The 20851-nt window shown below is 43.1% G+C and overlaps 1 protein-coding gene across 1 annotated transcript in view; it reads left to right on the forward strand.

The window, feature by feature from the left end:
• The window catches only part of DCP1A (decapping mRNA 1A), a 45633-nt gene extending 25872 nt beyond the window's left edge, over positions 1 to 19761 (forward strand). Inside the window, exons 6-10 of the mRNA XM_019984751.2 lie at positions 1754 to 1867; positions 9316 to 10065; positions 11964 to 12029; positions 13745 to 13963; positions 14295 to 19761. Coding sequence (XP_019840310.1) covers positions 1754 to 1867; positions 9316 to 10065; positions 11964 to 12029; positions 13745 to 13963; positions 14295 to 14375 — 1230 coding nt within the window. The 3' untranslated portion in view covers positions 14376 to 19761. The remainder of the gene's footprint in view (positions 1 to 1753; positions 1868 to 9315; positions 10066 to 11963; positions 12030 to 13744; positions 13964 to 14294) is intronic.
• Positions 19762 to 20851: the final 1090 nt, after the last annotated feature.

A 20851-nucleotide genomic window follows, 5' to 3' on the forward strand; every position in this document is an offset into this window, starting at 1 on the left:
CTCTGAAAATTCAGAGTGTTCTTTTTCTATTCCTAAAAAATTACTGCGGGAGAAAAGGATTTTGGAAAATAAAAGGTCCCACTTCCTGGGTAAAGAAATGTACATTAGAACCCATGAGACGTTTCAAGTTCTACCAGATTCCTCAATGTCTGTCTTAGAGAATTACAAAGAATTTATGGATCTATGAAAATTAATACAGGAAAGGCAATCATCTCTATAATGAATTCATTGATTCTTAGGAAACTGGATGAAGTAAATAAATTTCAAGAATCATTTCTGAGCTTTTAAGTTACCATGTATTACCATAAATTCCCTCCCATACCCTTAATGAGATATGCGTTATCTACTTGCCTTCTGTTTTTATAGAGACCTTTCTGTGTTGTGGTGACAGCTAATAAGTTGAGAGCTCTGTCACCCATTCCCAGTGAGGATGAGATCAAGGTGCCACTTGGGACAGAAAGTATAGGTGCTGCACACTAGAGCAGACCCTCCAGGAGGTGGCCCGCCTTCCTCCTCAGGCTGGGAAGCAAGTCATCTCCAGAGGAAAGAAGGAACTGAAGCCTTGTTTCTGTGTGCAGAGCTGCAAAGGAACTCTAGGTCACATGAACAGTATAAAAATCTGACATGATTTCTGGTTAATGCACATTGCAAAGGTAGAAAATAATTGCTGTTGTAAAGAAAATTCTTCTGGTATGGTATGGAGTAAATAAAATTTCTGTGGTTGGATTAAGACTAAACCTTTGGGGATTTAGTTAAATCTTTGATATTTCCTTCATAATGTGTTCTTTCTATTTTTGAAGCCATCCATAAATAGGTGGCACTTCCTTAAACAGGAGTATTGTTGCTTGTCTGCACTCGCCTGTCATCTATCATATGCTGTTAGTCTTAGCAGCGGCCCATGAGTTCACTTCTTAGTGTTTGGATGAGCTCTCCTCTGCCTCAGATGGTTCCAAGTAGACCCTTTATCTTTAGGTAGAGACTTGGGAGATTGCCAGATTCATCTGTGCAACAACTTGGGTGAATCTCAAAGGCATTATGCTAAGGAAGCCAGCATTCCATTTAGATGACAATCTCGAAAAGACGGAACTAGCGCCAGAGAAGAGTCACTGGTTGCCAGGAGTGGAAGGAGGGCACGACTGCATTGGGATAGCACAAGGGAGTTTGGGGAGGTGATTGGATATCCTGATTGTGGTAATGGGTACACAAAACTATACATTTCAAAAGTTAATTTTGAAAGTGAAAGAAATGGTAGCCCTCCAGGCTCCTCTGTCCGTGGAATTCTCCAGGCAAGGATACTAGAGTGGATTGCCATTTCCTTCTCCAAGGGATATTCCCGACTCAGGGATCAAACCAGGGTCTCCTGCATTACAGGCAGATTCTTTACAATATGAGCCACCAGGGAAGCCTGGTGATACATTTCAAAAGTTAATTTTACCATATATTAACTTTAAAAAAAAATGGAAAAGAATATATAATATAGTAATGCTGTTTGCTTGTCCTTAAGGGGTTATAAAAATAACAATTGTTACGAACACTATTGTCTAAAATCATGTGCTTAGCTTTCTAGAAATTTTATTGTCCAGTTAATTTCCATATTTACATGCAGGTCCAAAGCAAACATTTGGCATTTGGCGGGGGTGGTTATCCTTGACTTTTAAAATAATACTTCTGTTAACAGTAACCTTAAATGCTGTTTTGTAAACCAAACAATAGCAAGTTTTTTCACATGATATACTTTTCCTTTTAATTTAAGAATCAGATGGGCGACTCAAATATCTCCAGCCCTGGGCTGCAGCCAAGTACTCAGATCTCCAATCTGGGAAGCACTGAGACGCTAGAAGAGACACCATCTGGGTTGCAAGATAAGGTTTGTACAGCTCAAGCCCTAGCTTTGTCCAAAGTAACCTAACACAGAGTCAGCATTTTGTAAGGGTTTTGATGCAGTACAAGTTTGAGCCGTTGATCATCTGTCAGAGTATGTGCATATAGGCAGTAGCGTGATGTCATCCTCTCATGTCATTTCCCCTGGTCCGTGTAACTGTCTTTCATCCGGGTTTTGCAGTAGCCTCCTATCTGGTTTCCCAGCTTTTGCCCTAGCCACTCCCTCTCCTCTTCTTGACCCAGGGGTCAAAGTAATCCTGGTTTAACCTAAGTTAGACCGTGGCCTTCCTCCAATCGTGTCTCATCTCACTCGAATAAAAGCCAGGGTCACAACAGTAACCCTTAAGGCCCTCTCTGATCTGGCCCCCTTAGCCCTGGCCTCATCTTCCATCTTTCTGCGTCGTTCCCAGCCTCATAGGCTTCTCTACCTTTTCACAGATGTGTCAGTCCTGCCTCTGCCTCAGGACAGGCCTTTGCAGCTACAGTCCCCTTTGCAGTCAGAGTCCCCACAGCCTGAAAGACTTGCCTCCTAGAAGTACCTTGCTCCCATTCTAGTGTCTTCCATATAGGTGGGGGCCTTTCACACCACCCTATTTTAAATAACAATCCTTCCCTACCCCTGTTCCACTGTGCTTTATTTTCTTCCAGCTATCAGGGTTCGTGGTTTTTTTAAGTTTTGTGATTGTCTCCTCCCCACCAAAATCCAAGTATCATAGGGGGCTGCCTAGTTTGCTACTGTATCCTCAGCACCCAGCACTGTAAATATTTGTTGAATGAAATCGTTCTCTTTGTTTTTATTTCTTTTTATTTTACTATTTATATTTTTATGAAGTAATTCTTGAAACTGATGACTTGATAAGTGAACAGATATCAAGTAAAAGCCATAGTTTTTTAAGCTTTTTATTTTAAGATAATTACAGATTCATATACAGTTGTAAGAAATAATACAGGAAGAGTAAAAGCCATAGTTTTTTAAGCTCTTTAAGATCATTACAGATTCCTATGCAGTTATAAGAAATAATACAGAAAGATCCATGTCCCTTTCACCTGTTTACTCCATTGATACCAGCTTGAAAACTAGAGTACAGTATCACAACCAGAATATTAACCCAGTATACCCATCTTGTTGGAGAAGGAAATGGCAGCCCACTCCAGTGTTCTTGCGTGGAGAATCCCAGGGACAGTGGAGCCTGGTGGGTTGCCATCTATGGGGTCGCACAGAGTCGGACACGACTAAAGCGACTTAGCAGCAGCAGCATACCCATCTTGTTCACGTTTCCTCAGTTGTTGTATTCATATTCGTTTCTGTGAGTATATGCACGTGTGTGTTTGCATGCGTCCTAAATTGCTTCAGTCGTATCCAATTCTGTGCAGCCCTATGGACTGTAGCCCTCCAGGCTCCTCTGTCCTTGGGATTCTCCAGGCAATGCCCTTCTCCAGGGGACCCTCCCGACCCAGTGATCGAACCCATGTCTCTTGCGTCTCCTGCACTGGCAGGCGGGTTCTTTACCACCAGCAGCACCTGGGAAGCCTCATCTGTGTGTGTTTAGTTCCATGCAGTTTTATCTCATGTAGAGCCTTGTGTATCTACCACCACAGTCAAGATAGAGGACTTCATCACCACAAGAATCCTTTGTACTGCCCATTTGTTATCACACTGACTTATATGTCACACCCTCCTAGCCTTCCTCTGGCATCCCTAACCCCAGCAGTGACTGATATGTCTCCAGCTTTATAACACTGTCATTTCAAGAATTTTCTATAAATGGAATCATACAATATATAACCTTTTGGGAGTATGTTTCTTCACTCAGCATAACTCATTGAAGAGATTCATTGAAATTGTTACATATATTATAGTTCTGAATCTCACTGCTGAGTGGAATTAACATTTTTAACCATTCACTCGTTAAAGGACGGATGTGTTGTTACCAGTTTGGGGCTATTGTGAATGACATTTCCATGAACATTTGTATACAGATTTTTGTATACACATTTCCTTTGTTGTTCCTTTGTCCTTTCTGTTACTAAATCGTGTTCGACTCTTTCCAACTCTATGGACTGTGGCCCACCAGCTCCCCTGTCCATGCGATTTCGCAGGCAAGAATACTAGAGTGGGTTTCCATTTCCTTCTCCACGGTATCTTCCCGACCTAGGGATTGAACCTGTGTCTCCTGCATTGGAAGGCAGATTCTTTACTGCTGAGACAGCAGGGAAGCCCAAATTTAAATTTCCTTTACTCTGGGTTAAATGCCCAAGAGTACAAATGTTAGGTAATTTCATAACTGCAAGTTTTAGTTTAGAAATTGCCCTACCATACTGTTTTCCAAGAGGCTATCAGATCAGATCAGTTGCTCAGTTGTGTCCGACTCTTTGCGACCCCATGAATCGTAGCACCCCAGGCCTCCCTGTCCAACACCAACTCCCGGAGTTCACTCAGACTCACGTCCATCGAGTCAGTGATGCCATCCAGCCATCTCATCCTCTGTCATCCCCTTCTCCTCCTGCCCCCAGTCCCTCCCAGCATCAGAGTCTTTTCCAATGAGTCAACTCTTCACATGAGGTGGCCAAAGTACTGGAGTTTCAGCTTTAGCATCATTCCTTCCAAAGAAATCCCAGGGCTGATCTCCTTCAGAATGGACTGGTTGGATCTCCTTGCAGTCCAAGGGACTCTCAAGAGTCTTCTCCAACACCACAGTTCAAAAGCATCAATTCTTCGGCTCTCAGCCTTCTTCACGGTCCAACTCTCACATCCATACATGACCACAGGAAAAACCATAGCCTTGACTAGACGGACCTTTGTTGGCAAAGTAATGTCTCTGCTTTTGAATATGCTATCTAGGTTAGTCATAACTTTCCTTCCAAGGAGTAAGCGTCTTTTAACTTCATGGCTGCAGTCACCATCTGCAGTGATTTTGGAGCCCAGAAAAAGAAAGTCTGACACTGTTTCCATTGTTTCCCCATCTATTTCCCATGAAGTGATGGGACCGGATGCCGTGATCTTTATTTTCTGAATGTTGAGTTTTAAGCCAACTTTTTCACTCTCCACTTTCACTTTCATCAAGAGGCTTTTTAGTTCCTCTTCACTTTCTGCCATTAAGGGCGGTGTCATCTGCATCTTTACATTCCTAAACGATGTATGTATAATGTTTGTACGGATGCAGGTGGTAAATTATTTAAACCAGATTTTGTATACTACATTTCTTTGCTCCATTTTTACTGTATTTGAATTTAATATCCTGAAGGTCAAACGTATATTAAAAGAGAAAGTGTTATGTAAAATTTAATTTTTAAAAAATATGTGTTAAGAGAAGCAGCAAGTGGAGGAGCAGATTCCTTCTGGTCTGGCTTATCAGCCATGAATGTCCAGTGGGCTAGTCACTTTCCCTTTCATTTCTGAATCATGGGATTAACGATTCTGGCTGTATCTGACTCACAGATTTACTTTGAAACCCAAATGAAAAAATGAACCCCAAAAGACTCCATTTTATAGGCCAAAGTGACAGCACTTTGTACAATACTGAGAACTGGATATTGTTGAGCCATGTGATTGTCTAAAATTAGCTCAGATCCATAACCAGGCCTGTACACAGAAGAGTACACTGGTTTAGTAACACTGCCATCTAGTGCTGAGGAGCAAATAATGCTGTCAAGCCTTAATTTTATTTCAGTTTCATTATTTACTTAGTAGAATTTCCTTGGGACAATTTCCCTCGTTTGTTTTGTATTATTTTTGTTTTTGTTTTTTTGTTCCTGTGGTTAAGAATAATCACACCTTCTAGTGTGCCCAGGGCACTAATGAGTAGGAAATCTGACAGGGACACAGTAAATTCAAACAGAAATATGAAATTCTGTAAACAGCAAGAGCTGTGGGGTGAGAGAGGAACAATGGAAAACCTGATATAGCTTCTTTAAAAAAATTTTTTTTTCAGTCCCATATATACTATCACTTATGAATTCCATTTCACAAGGGAATGGTCAGATTAAAATTTGATTTAAGTGAAGCATTACTGAACTCAGAATCCAGACTGTAAGTATATTCAGATATGAGTAAAGAATAAAATTTCACCTTTTCTGTGGATGATGGAAGATGAATCCATGAATAAATAAGCCCAACAACTAGAGGAATGCAGCCAGTTTTTCTTGTCAGAGGCAGAGGAGAATGGAACAGGTCCTGTCCAAACCAGCTCAGAGACAATAAAGCTTTAGGGAGTTTGTGTAAAGACACATGCTCTGCCCCTTCAGCCTCTAGTGACTAATTCACCCAGTTACGTGATTCCAAAAGTTGGTACAATCTGACCAGTCACTGGCTCTTAGTTATTCAGGTCTTACTTGCACCTCTCTTTTCCAAAGGATCATTATCACCATTCAGTTGATTAGATAACCTGTCATCTGCACGGTGGACATAATGGTGCAGTGGCATAATGGTTAAGAATACGGATTGTCTTGTTAGAACTAGGTTGGCATCTGGTTCTGTTGTACTTGGGCCTCATCCATAAATGGCGATAATAATAGTACTGCCCTCACCGGTTAATAGAGTAACGCATGCAAAGTGTGTAGTACAGGGCCTCCTGTACAGTGAGCCTTCTGTCTGTGATGATTCTTCCTGCCTTATAACCTCATTTCTTCTGCCTTACGTAAGGTACCTCTGAAACCTAATGCTTTACCACACACCCTATTCCATAAAGTCTAATAATCTGTCTCTGGCCTGGCAGATGTTGCAGGGAGGTAGCAGGAGAAATTGGAAACTTACTGCTGCTTTTGCATACTACCAGATGACTTCATTTTTTAATATGAAGTAGATTTTAAATGATCAGAAATACCTGTTCTTAAGTTCAAGTATAGAAACACTTCACATGTAAATGTGGGTAATTTTAGTTTTGTAAGAGTTCGTTTTTGTTCCACTAGATAGATAAAAATTGCTACCTGGATCATTTTTGAAGCCTAAGGTGTATTTCATGGTGAGGTTTCTCCATGTCTGGTTTTTGATTGTTCCTTTTCTTAAAAATAGTATTCTTCACTGGAAAAGACTCTTAAGTTTTTACAAGATCATTCCAATATGATCTGTGTTTTCTAAAGTCAGTCAGTTCAGTTCAGTCACTCAGTTGTGTCCGACTCTTTGTGACCCCATGAATCGCAGCACCCCAGGCCTCCCTGTCCATCACCAACTCCCGGAGTTCACTCAGACTCACATCCATCAAGTCAGTGATGCCATCCAGCCATCTCATCCTCTGTCGTCCCCTTCCCCTCCCGCCCCCAATCCCTCCCAGCATCAGAGTCTTTTCCAATGAGTCAACTCTTCACATGAGGTGGCCAAAGTACTGGAGTTTCAGCTTTAGCATCATTCCTTCCAAAGAAATCCCAGGGCTGATCTCCTTCAGAATGGACTGGTTGGATCTCCTTGCAGTCCAAGGGACTCTCAAGAGTCTTCTCCAACACCACAGTTCAAAAGCATCAATTCTTCAGCGCTCAGCCTTCTTCATGGTCCAACTCTCACATCCATACATGACCACAGGAAAAACCATAACCTTGACTAGACGGACCTTTGTTGGCAAAGTAATGTCTCTGCTTTTGAATATGCTATCTAGGTTAGTCATAACTTTCCTTCCAAGGAGTAAGCGTCTTTTAATTTCATGGCTGCAATCACCATCTGCAGTGATTTTGGAGCCCAAAAAAAGAAAGTCTGACACTGTTTCCATTGTTTCCCCATCTATTTCCCATGAAGTGATGGGACCGGATGCCATGATCTTTGTTTTCTGAATGTTGAGCTTTAAGCCAACTTTTTCACTCTCCACTTTCACTTTCATCAAGAGGCTTTGTAGTTCCTCTTCACTTTCTGCCATAAGGGTGGTGTCATCTGCATATTTGAGGTTATTGATATTTCTCCCGGCAATCTTGATTCCAGCTTATGTTTCTTCCAGTCCAGCGTTTCTCATGATGTACTCTGCATATAAGTTAAATAAGCAGGGTGATAATATACAGCCTTGCCATACTCCTTTTCCTATTTGGAACCAGTCTGTTGTTCCGTGTCCAGTTCTAACTGTTGCTTCCTGACCTGCATACAGATTTCTCGAGAGGCAGATTAGGTGGTCTGGTATTCCCATCTCTTTCAGAATTTTCCACAGTTTCTTGTGATCCACACAGTCAAAGGCTTTGGCATAGTCAATAAAACAGAAATAGATGTTTTTCTGGAACTCTCTTGCTTTTTCCATGATCCAGCGGATGTTTTCTAAAGTAGGTATATCTAAATGTTGGTTTGTGCATGTGTGTTTGTGTATACACACACACATATATATATGTAAAAGAATATGGTGGTTAAGAGTTACGTAATTGGGATTTGCCTGAGGGTCCAGTGGTTAGGACTCTGTACTTCCACTGCAGAGAGTACTGGTTCAATCCATGATTGGGGAACTAAGATCCTGCAAGCCATACAGTGCAGCCAAAAAATAAAATAAATGAAAGGAGTCCTTTGGGCCCAGGTCGGAGCAGGGCCTGGCACCCTCTGCATACCCAGCAAATAAAGGTTAAATGAATTCAGCAATACTGCTTGAGGGGAAGGTGCAGGAAAGCTCACAATTGAGAACTATGAACATGTCTCCTCTGAATCATTGCAGTGGTATCAGTAAACCAGATCACTAAAATATAAATAAGTTTTAACATTTCCAGACTTAAATGCTTTCCTTTTCCTCCAGCATCTGTGATTTGGGAATTGGAAGGTTGCTATTTAAAAAATGGTTAAATTGGGAGGGGCAGTATAGGGGTAGGGGATTAAATGGTACAAATTTATTATGTATAAAATAAATAGGCTACAACAATAAATTGTACAGCACAGGGAATATAGCCAATATTTTATAGTAACTTGAAATGAAGTACAGTCTATAAAAATATTGAATCACTGTGTTGTATACCTGAAACTAATATAATGTTATGTCACCTATACTTGAATTTTTTTTAATAGTTAAATTTATTTTCTGGTATTTGAGGCCTAGTCCTTAAGGTACAATGCCTGCCTTTTAATAAAAAAAAAAAAATGAACATATAGGTAGGATTGCTTGATCATCATTTGGTCCTCATATCCTCTTGAGTGTAATTTCCCTACCATGTGTGACTGGCATGGGGCAAATTAACTTTGAGCAAAATAATTGCTCCTTTACCTTACATGTGTTTGCGAAGCAAAAAAGGTGAATTCTAAACTATCACCTGAGTCCCTAAAATTTGATTTTTATTACAAATGTAGATATCTCTTCACCACCTTGGGGATACCAGGTGCATTCTTGGCCTTAATCCTGAGGACATCTTCAGCCTGTTCCATTTCCTATTTTCAGACTCCACCTAGCCTTGCTTCTGCAAACTGATTTGGTTGATGGAAAAGAAACTTAGTTATGCTGGTTTGCAAGAGTTTTCTCTCATTGGGTGGTTTGATTTGTTTCTCAGTCTGCTCCATCTGGACACAAACATCTGACAGTGGAAGAATTATTTGGAACCTCTTTGTCAAAGGAACAGCCAGCAGTTGTGGGTCTGGATTCAGAAGAAGTGGAGAAGCTGCCAGGAGATGCCTCCCAGAAAGAGCCCAACTCATTCCTACCATTTTCCTTTGAGCCTGGCGGGGCACCCCAGTCAGAAAACCTGGGTGTCCATCCTGCTGCCCACCCCTCAGTCCAGCCCGAAGTCACCACCCCGGTGCTAATCACTCCTGCTTCCATCACTCAGTCCAGTGAAAAGCAGGCCCCCAGCTATGCCATCCCATTGCACTCTGTGCTCAGTCCCAGTCTACCAGCAGAAGCTTCTACTGGACAGGCTCCCCCCAGCCTACCCCGAAAAACCACCATGATGCAAACAGTGAAGACCGCGCCTAGGCAGAGGTCTCCACTCCTGAGTCAGCCTGTCCCTGAGCTGAGCCACGCCAGCCTGACTGCCAGCCAGAGCCCATTCAGGGCCCCGCTGAGCGTGACAAACACAACCAGTCCGTCTCTCCCAAGTGTTGATCTTCTCCAGAAACTCAGGTTGACCCCACAGCATGACCAAATACAGCCACAGTCACTCGGGAAAGGTGCAGCGGCACCCAGCTTTTCGCCAGCAGCCGGCCAGCTGGCCACGCCTGAGAGCTTCATAGAGCCTTCCCCTAAAGCGACAGCAGCGAGAGCCCCAGCCTCCCTGAGCAACATGGTGCTTGCTCCCCTTCAGGTACTGGCGGGAGATTGGGTGGCTGTAACCTAGTGGGATGAAACTGGATTTTGATTGAGAGGAGACAGTTGTTTAAAGAGACAACCGTTGAGTATGTCAGGGGCTAGAAGAAAGGAGAGGTGAGAAGCCCTGCAGTGATCAACCAAACCATCAGTAACTGGTGGTGTAACTCAGTTCCACTTCCCAAAATAATCTCAGCTGAGAAAAGCTGAGAAACTGTATTTTCCTTCCTGGGTGTGCATTTTAACGTTTATTTTTGCCTGACAGGTCTAGGAGTCCTTATTTGACTCAAGACCATGGATCCAGATTATCCCAAACTTTGTTCCATCCCCTGCTCCCTGAGTACTCTGACTGAGTGCCCGCCTTGTGCCAGGTTCATTAGGGCTGCCATAAGAGCATCCCACATTTGCAGGTCTGAGGTCAAAGAAAGCTTCCTCGGGAAACTGGCCATCAGCTGAGATCTGAAGACTCAGGAGAAATTAGCCAGACCTAGAGGTAGGAAGAGTGTGTGAAGGCAAGGAAAACAGCAGGTGCAGAAGCCTAGACACTAGAGGGCATTTGGTGAACTGTGGTGACTGGATCTATGTGGAAAGAAACGGGGGAGCAGGTATTGGTGATGAGTAAAACTTTGTAAATAGTGTCAAGGAGTTAGAGGTTTGTTCTGAGGGCCCTGGAGAGTCTTTTAAGTATGTGAGCCAAGGGTGGCACGCTGGGAGAGGAGACGACGGAAGGAGGACGACCCATCAGAAAGGAGGTTGGGGCAGTCACCCGGCCTTGAGCGGGTGGGGGCCTGTACTGGGCAGTGTGGACATGTGGATTTATTAAGAAGGAGGATGAGTGGGACTTGGTGGGATTTGGATATAGGGGTGAAGAAGAGGTTTGTCCCTCAGTAACTTATAAGGTTGGTGAGTTTACAAATGAGGAAATCAGGTCACAGTTGAAGTGACTTGTGCAAGATCACAAAACTGAAAGGGGGTGGAGCCTTTTAAGGTTTTAGTCTCATGCCCTTTAATAATTACAATCCCCAGCTCTTGAACATTTTACCAAATAATATTATACTGGCTCTCCTGTATAATATTATTTCTTAGTTAATGGAGTGTTTTGTTCCGTTCTATTAAAATTTTGTCCAGAAAAAGAAACCTAGTGTCCTGGTTACATGATTAAATTGTCAAATTTGCCGTTTCTGTCTGCGAGAATATTCTGTTTAGTAAAACAACCCTGAAATGTGTCTGCTGCCACTATTCCTGTTGTTCTAGAAATACAACCAGCAGCAGTCGTCAATACCGCCCCCTCTAGATTTGGCCTCTGGGACAGCACCCTGCTCTCCAGCATGCCTCCTGGCAGAGGAAGCTTACAAACATGTTCTTTCTCATTTATGTGGCTGTATCAAATTTTAGGACCTGGGACCATACTGAGTCCTAATGTGTTTGCTCTGCTACAGGAAGTTCTGTGTCTCCCAGGGAATAGGTGTAACATTTGTCTGTGGAAGTGTGTGGCTGTGTAAGACTGTTTAGTGCCACCTTCCAGAGTGTGAACCGCCTTATCAGGAGGCTTCATGCTGTCAGGATCTTGCGTCTCAACATTCTCAACAGCAAAAATATGCTTGGTCTGTCCCCGCTCTTATAAGAGACCCAGGTTTCAGCTTTTTCTGTAGAGACATTTTCAAGGCTTTGCACACCCCTTTTCTCCGGTGGAACTGAAGGGGGTTGGGGGCTGTCCCGAAGCTCCTATCCTGCATTGTCACAAATTCTGGTCAGCCACTTCCCTCAGGAATCTAGGAACCAAGTCATGTTTGAACTCCTCCTTACAGTTGCTAACCTAGATTTTTCCCCAGTAACTAAGAAATCTTAAATGAAAAGTTGCTACATCTGTTCATCTTTTCTGTTTAAACATTGCAGTCTATGCAGCAAAACCAGGATCCTGAAGTTTTTGCCCAGCCTAAGGTGTTATCCAGTGCCATCCCGGTAAGGATCCCCTTTTTCTAAAGAGCATAGTATGTCTTAAGTTCGTCTGCTGAGTGTGAAGTGAAACGTTTCAGCTTTCAAACCTAGGTCCCTCTTAAATGTCCCCTCCCACTCCCCCAGGCAGAGCTCATTGCTGTGGCCTCTGCAGTCCTCAAGTCGTCCATCCTCAGTGATGAGTTCCCTGAGTGTGTGTATGGGAGGGCAAGGTCGGCCACAGCAGGGGCGCTCCCTCCCTCCCTCTGTGTTGTGAATGGGCGAGTGCTGAGAGCCAGTCAGCCCCGTGTCTATGGATAGGAGACAGCCTTTGCCCAGAAGAACCGTGGTGCCCCAGTGGACCAGGCAGTGTCACCACTGCTCGCTGGCTTCCCGTTGCCCTGTGGGCAGAACCTCCCAGCCCAGGCCTGTGTGCTCTGCGCCTTGCTGCTTCTCCCCTGCCTCATTTTGTAGACGTTGTCCTCATCCTCCATTCCCTACCAGCTTTGACAGGCACACTCATCTTTTTCAGTTCCTAAACTTTTAGGTTCCATTAGCCTTTGAGCCTTAACACCTCTCCTGAAGCCTAAGATTGTAAGCAAAAGCCACCTTCTGACTGGTCTTAGCAGGTCTTCTTTGCAGCTGGTCCTGCTGCATGGTGGTCGGCATACCACTTCTTGGTGATCTCTCAGCCTGGTGTTGCACCAAAAATAACCGCAGATGGTGCAGAACCCAGAAACTGCACTCTCAAAACTATGGACAGTTTGGTTCCTTGTAGATGAGGAGGGTGACAGATAGGAGGGAAAAAATATGTAGTTTTCGTGTTGAGTGTATCAAAATATGAGAATTAGTAAAAAAAAAAAAAAAAGGGGGGGGGTGCTGCCCTCATATCTCAGTTGGTAATCCACCTACAATGCGAGAGACCTGGGTTTGATCCCTGGGTTGGAAAGATCCCCTGGAGAAGCAAAAGGCTACCCACTCCAGTATTCTGGCCTGGAGAATTCCATGGACTATACAAGTCCATGGGGTCTACAAGAGTCGGACATGACCGAGCAACTTTCATTTTCAAAAAAAATATTACTGTGTTCTGCTGGTTAGCCATTGTTAGCCCAGAAGTACATCTAAATGAAAGGAGATAAATATTAGTTTTATGTTTTTAAAATTGTATCTGTGTATCTGTGGTGGCATAATAAATACATTGAACACGACTAAAGAAACTAATGCTTCATATAATTCTTTTTATTGAATTAAAAGTTATATATAATAAAATGCAGATTTCTTAAATTGAGTTTTAATACACATATATCCTTTGGGTAGTGAGAAGTTATATAACACTTCCGTCACCTCAGAAACTTCCTTCACACCCTCCTCCAAGCATTTCTGAGTCCCTCATGGAAAAACTTTACGTATTCAACTTAATCTCAGGACTGTTCTTACTGTGCCTACCCTGCTGTTAGTTATCAGGTTCCCCTTCTGTAGTGATGGGGCTTGGCTTCTCATAACAGCTCTAGGCCATCCTTATCATGTAAATGGGCTCTTCATCCTTCAGCTAACAAGCTTCCTAACCAGACATTAAATGCTTAGATACTGCTTCCGAATCTTTATCTGAACTCTAAATAGTTAGCGCTGGACTCTGCATTCCAGCCTCCTACTGCTGTGCTTGTTATCAGGCGTCCCCTCCTCTGGGCCTGGCTGCTGGCTCCCACGCTCTTTGTTGCAAAATGGCTGTTGTTCCCCTGCAGGTGGCAAGCTCCCCTCTGGTTCCCGCAACAACCTCGGCAGCGCCCTCAGTCCTGCTGTCCCCCAGTGTTTTCCAGCAGACAGTTACAAGGTCCTCAGACCTTGAGAGGAAAGCCAGCTCCCCTTCTCCTCTCACCGTCGGGACGACAGAAAATCAGAGAAAGCCTTCCATCATCCTCAGCAAGTCTCAGCTCCAGGATACATTAATACATCTAATCAAGGTATGTAGAATATCAGTTTAGTCTTCGGATTTTCATTCTGTAAAAAAATAATTGTATGATTCTAAAAAAAAATCAATTCATAAAAAAAAAAAATCAATTCTTAAAGAAAATCCAAGACCAGCTAGAACCAGTGTTTCTCTCTCCCTGTGGGAAAATTCTCAAAGTGGAAAAATAGATATGTGTGAATTCCAAAATATTCCTCATGATTGTCTCTGGGTGGTGGGATTCTTGGCATAATTAGTTATACAGAGCACGTATATAACTTCTTCCTAAGCTGTTATCATGACAGTAAGCTCTAAGGAGGTAAACGTGACATGACCATCTCTTCCAGAATGATTCCAGCTTCCTCAGCACACTTCATGAAGTCTACTTACAGGTTCTGACCAAGAACAGAGACAACCACAACCTATGACTAGAGCAGAGTAATTCTGAAGGCAGAATGTCGACCTCAGAAACAAACAGGCCTCATCATGGAAACTTCTAAACGGAACATTGAGCTTTGAGAATTCTAAAATTGAGCCTATGAGAAAGAGACTCATTGCTTAAGAATGTTTTCCAAGTGACGTTCTCAGTGATAATGGAGGTTTCACTGTGAAGCATCACCAGCAGACCTTTGTTTTGGGGGTAAAAAAAAAGACCATTGTGTTCAGTTGTGTGGGTGTTTTCATCATCTCTAAACAAGTTTGTGAAATAAGGAATCTGATTTTCAACTCACTTTCGTATTCAAGGTCTTAAGGAAAAGAGGTCACCAGCCCTGAGGCAGTCAGCCCAGCCCATACCCCCATTCCCCTCCCTCATTTCCAACTAAAAACTTGAGCCTTGGGCTGGTAGTCAAGTTCTGAACAGAGCAAAAGTCGGCTCTGTGCAAAGTAGCTTCGGGTTTTAAGGGTCAGAAGTTAAGCTGGCAAATTAGGACTGGTTTGTCCAAGTGAAGTGTATTTTATATGAATGCCCCTTTGGGGCCTTAAAAGTTCTGAAGTTTATTAATTGTATTCTGTTTTTAAGTGTTCCCGGTGATGCCACGCAAAGGGCTTCCCCTGTGCGGATATGTTTGAATAGGGCCCTGCTGGCCCTGTGCTGAGGTGGGAGCGGGCGTGGCACACCTTTGGAGTAAAGGCTGGGACTGGTAAGACCCAAATTCTATCAGAAATCTTCACTTTAAGTTAAACTCTCCAATGGTTTTGAAAATGTTAAGCTTGTGTGTGAATCATAGCCTTATTTTCCTTTTCTGTCTAAACACAGTGAGAGGTCATTGTTAATTGTTTCCCTTAACACTTTGACAAAAGGACCAGTGGACCAATCTGACAAAGCCATTCTGGTTCCATTCCTCAAGTCTACTGAGAATAGTTTTAAAGCTATGCAGAAAAGGGAACTGTTATTCACACTGCCCTTACTTTATTATAGAATATGGAATTAAAAACCAAGTGTGATATTCTGAACTTTACCAATGTATTCTTAGGCTGTGAGTACTTCTGCAGCCCAAAGTCTGAAAATATGTAAAGATGCTTTGTTATGCTGCTATTGATCTGCCATGATTTATATTTATTCTTTTATGGCATGTAATGGTGATTAGTAATATTTTAATGTAGATTTGATTTATTTCAGCAATAGTAATTTTAAGATATTCTTTGAATGAAAGTGTCTTCGTTTCTATGATACAGGTCATTTTGTAGTATTTAACCAATTAAAATGCACTGCTTACTTTTCTGAGCACTATTTAATGATGGGATAAAAACCCAATTGGCTCAACCAGCTAGCTTAAGGATTAGCTGTGAATAATGCTGACAGATATGATGGTTCCTTGGGAACAATCATATAAGCTTTAATGGTAACTCAATCATAAATCCATAGGTTTTTTTCCTTTTAGCTGAGATTTTAGAAAATTACTTGTGAATTACATACTTGTTTTAGTTTGTGCTTGTTTTCTGTTTTCTGTTTTTTAGCATAAAGAATACCTTGATTGGCTTTTGTTAATCTAAACGTGCCTCCTGGGCAACTTTTCTGCTTCCAAATTTAGTGTCTTCTATTGTGTCTACCTATTATTTGTGAATTGTGCAGAAGTCCAGGAAGCTTCTAAGTTCTCATACTCAGTTAGGAATTAGGAATAGTTTGTTTTCAAAGGTAGTGTGTAAATTCAGCAACCAAAAATGAATTGCTTGCGCATCACCAGGAAAGAGATAGTTACAGTAAGGTGTGAAATGTCGCTGACCCCAGGAGGTGGTGTCCAGGGCGCCCCGTGACTGTTCTCCGAAGACAGTTGCCCTGGCAGGCTGGCATGCATCCAGGTGTAAGTCTCTATGGGCTTTGGAAAGCGGGAGAATTGAGGGGTTCTTGTTATGATAGATGTTTGAGTTGAAATGATGCTTTGAGTAGGGTCAATATTACAAGACAGTTGAGAGACTGTCCTGAAGAGGGTCTGTAATCAAATCTGTTCATTTTCACCCTTTAATTCAAGGAATGAATAGGATAGACAGTAGAGAATCTGGGATGAGGTTTCCTTAGTGTGAAAGTAAACTTTTAAGTGCCCAAGTCATGGAGACTTGAAAAGGGTAAGCCTGTTTCAACTCCCAAATTTCTGTATTCAAAGCATTTTGAAAATTCAGAAGCCAGAGGTTCACCGTCATGAGAACCAGGAAGTTCAGGCCAGAATGAGTCAGTAGAGAAGTCAGGCCGAGCCTGAACAGTGGCAGTTGGATGACCCTGGGCCAAAAGTCACAGTTCAGTTGCCTTACCCCTCATTCAGACTTCTGTCCAGAACCTCATGCTAGTTTAGGTTGCATGTTTACATTGCTGCAGTAACTTTACTGGAATCTTAAGTTTTAAACCTTAGTTGAGTCAAAATGGACACCAAAACAGAGACGCTTCTTGCTAGGTTTGCAGAACTCCAGGTGCCCTGCACTTAGGTCACCGTGTCTGTCTGTAGAGCCCCTCACCCGAGTGGGCGGCCCTGCTCTGCTTTTCTTGCAGTTACCGTGATGTGTTTGAGTGGACTCCCACCCCCCAAACAGCCTCGTTCCTTTAAGGCAGAAGCTCCTCCTCATTGTGCATCTCCCCCCAGGTTGGTAAGGTGTGACTTGGAATCCCATGTTGTCCAGTGACTGTCAGCTCCAGGAGTAGCATTCATGACATCTGCATGTGAATGTGAATGTCCACGGCTTACTTTGGAAGGCTTTTGGGAGCTGGGTTTTGTTAAGAGCCCAAGTTGACCTGGGTACTTCTCTGCCAGAGGAGGCACAGGCTTAGTTGAGAATAGGACCCGATTTTGCATGTCAAGAATTGTTCTTTTTCCACCTGTGTGTTCTTGTAAAAAATCTTAAACCCCATCAAATCTACTAGGTAAATATTTTTAAACCATGCAGCTTTATTACTCTCCTCCCCAAAGAATGTAGTTTGACATTTTTCTCATTTTGATAGTAGAGGCCATAACTGCCATTGTATTACTAATAATGCAACATGAAATTGAAGGTGCCTAACTGCTTAAAAAACAAAATCAGCCATCATACTGTAACTCTGGGCAAAATGAAACACAGAGGAATGAGAGGCGGCACAGGCACGGGTAGGCTCGGTCCGTGTGAGTGAAAACGAGGACTCACAGGGACGTGTGTCCTGCATTCTTGCTGCACGTTTGCTGCTGAGCACATGTTTCTTTCCTACCTGTCTTTGGTTTTCTTCAGTTGTATTCAAAGGGCCTGCTGGAACCAGTAGCGCCCTGCGTTTTCAGGTGTCTAAAATGTTAAGATCTGAAAGAAGTAAAGCAACTTACACTGAGCTCTTTAAAAGGTGTGCTTGAGAACATTTCCCTGAGTGGGCCGTCGCCTCCAGGAGCCCTTTTTTTTCAGCAAGAGAGACATGTGCAATGTTTCACTTGGCTTTGTGTGTGACATCTTCATTTGAAATGCTCTGATGCAATACCGTTCACTTTGAAAGGGGGAAATGCAGAGTTGTGTTTCCCTTTTATCTGTGTGATTCCTTCAGAAACATGTTTTTAAAATATATGTTCTCAATGGTTTTTTATTCTGTATTCCTGCTTTGGCCATGTGGCTCTCATGACCTTCAGTGTACCAGTCTCATTGCCCTGAATGTGGGCCTGAAAAGCTCTGGGACTGTGGCAAGATTTTTGTTCCATGAGCGCAATGCAGCATCATTAACATTTTTAATGGTATGGATTTTATACCATCTGTGTATGTTTGCAAATATTAAGTTATTACCTGTTTTCAGATGAGCATTTTTCATCCTAAATTTTATATGTTTGCAAATATATTTTTTTAATAAAAGTTCAAAACCAAGTTTTAGCACCTACTCAATTTTAATTGTGTTTTTATTGAACTTAAAGACTTAGGAACTTTTGGATGAGTTGCCACACTGTGCTAGAGCCCCTCCTACTGCTGAGAGGGAGTAGGGTGAGACAACAAAACAAATCCATTTATTCCCAAAAGGTTTCCCCAGATAGAGGGAACAGGTCTAATCAGGACGAGAAATAGTCTTTTATAGGGGACTTTTATCTTCTGAGTCATTTCTCAGATGCACTCATGTGCCTGGTGTCTAGGTTGATAAAGAAGGAAAGAGGGAGAGAAGAAAATAAACTGTGATTGTTATGGGAAATAGGGAAGAGGGTAGAAAAGTGTTAATCATATAAGTCCCTGATAACTGTTCACATTAAGTATTGGGTTGGCCAACCCAGTATGTTTCCAAATGAAATTCTCCCTAAAATGTTTGCTTTACCTGCCTGCTTTCATAGAGCAGAGCATATGCTTAAACCTTGCTTTATGACTTGTTTACTTCATGAGTGGCTCAGATGGTAAAGCGTCTGCCTACAATGTAGGAGACCTGGGTTCAATCCCTGGGTCGGGAAGATCTCCTGGAGAAGGAAATGGCAACCCACTCCAGTATTCTTGCCTGGAAAATCCCATGGACGGAGGAGCCCAGTAGGCTACAGTCTATGGGGTCGCAAAGAGTCGGACACGACTGAGCGACTTACTTTCTTTTCTTCTTATGACTTTTATACACACACTCAGTCACCACTAATGCATGCTCATTCAACACATAAACATTGCAACTATTTTCTTGATCTTCACAATAACCCATTTTAAAGAGAAAGGAGTTGAAGCCAAGAGTGACAAGGATGTGCCAAAGGCTGCTGCTTATTAAGCCAGCACTGAGTTAAGGACCTGAAGCCATGCAGACTGGAGGGTTGGTCTAGAATTCCTTTCTTGATTCCATTGCCTCCATGATAAATTATTCTAGATTGCTGTTGCTGGGGCTTTTATGTATGTCAGAGCTACAGGAGGCAGCCTGTCTCTCCTGGATGAGCAGCTGGAAATCCAGCCACGGGGTTTCCTCTAAGGATGAAGCAGGGTTCTTGGAAAGCAGAAGAGAAGAGCAGCAGGAAACAGTCACTAAATCAAGCAAACCCTGGAGCCCAGCCTGCATTCCCTCTTTCAGACACTGCATCTCTGGTATCTGTAATGGGAAGAAGTCAACAAGTTTCTAAAGGGCTTAAATCCATTCAGGATCCTCAACCTCCTAGACTTTGCTGCCATACTCAACGCAAATAGAACTCATGACATAAGCCTCCTACCTGGCAGGAGGATGGGGCTTCCACACATCAATTCAGGTTCACCAGGCAAATAAATTCTCTGCGGATGGCTGCTAAGAGATACGTTATGCCCAACTGGTAGAATGGCTCAGAAGGAGGTGATAACAAGAGCAACATGACAGTCACATCATGTTTCACAAACATTTCTTTCAGTTAAGTTGGAATAAATTTGAAATACAGTCCCATGAGTAATCATAACCAACATGTGTTGTGTGCTGTGTGATTGTGTGCATTATTTGTTAATCTTCCCCACATCCCTGTGAGGAGGAGGCCATTCAAAGTGCAGCCTCCAGAAAGGGCTCGAAACTCACCAGCTTCTGTCATCCTGAGAAGGGGAAGAAGGGGTACGGGGTCTGGTTAGACTGATGTCAGCCCGTCCATCTGAAAAGAGCTCCAGAACGTGGAGCCGAGAAGGCAGCCACGCTCCATAGGAACTGGTGTCTTTGTACCCAGGTCCCTGCCACTCCAAAAAGATGAGTCTGGCATTGCTTGAGCCCTGCCAGAGCTCTAGAGACACCCTCAACAAGCCACACGCCATTTTCGGTGGAGTTTCTCACAGTGTTGGCAATGGGGCCCTGGCTTCTGAAGCAAGTACAAAATCTGGATCCCTACACATTTTGCGACCCAAGCCCCATTTATTGTTTCTGTATCTGGCATCTGAGTTGATGCTTTTGTACTGCGGTGCTGGAGAAGACTTGAGAGTCCCTTGGACTGCAAGGAGATCTGAGCAGTCAACTCTAAAGGAAATCAACCCTGAATACTCACTGCAAGAACTCATGCTGAAGCTGAAGCTCCAGTACTTTGGCCACTTGATGGGAAGAGCCGACTCATTGGAAAAGACCCTGATGCTGGGAAAGATTGAGGCAGGAGAAGGGGACGACAGAGGATGAGATGGTTGGATGGCATCACTGACTGGATGGACATGAGTTTGAGCAAGCTCCGGGAGATGGTGAAAGACAGGAAAGCCTGGCATGCTGCAGTCCATGGGGTCGCAAAGACTCAGACATGACTTAGCGATTGAACAACAATATTTGAGGTGTCCCTACCCCCAGAGGTTAGCCCTTCAGCCTCTCAGGCTAACATCCTCTCCTGTCCTGCTGGCACCCAGAGGCTTCCTTGACTTCTACTTGACCCCTTACCCTGGAAGGGCCCCCGATGGGAACGGGGGCTCCAGCAATGTTGCCGGCAACACCAGTTACCTTGTTATCTGCACCATGCGCTGCGTGCACCCCAGCAGGCACCTCACCCCATTTTAAACAAATAATTTGTCATTTCACCTTAATCACTGTAAA

The sequence above is a fragment of the Bos indicus genome, chromosome 22, assembly GCF_029378745.1.
Source record: "Bos indicus isolate NIAB-ARS_2022 breed Sahiwal x Tharparkar chromosome 22, NIAB-ARS_B.indTharparkar_mat_pri_1.0, whole genome shotgun sequence".
NCBI lineage: Eukaryota > Metazoa > Chordata > Mammalia > Artiodactyla > Bovidae > Bos > Bos indicus.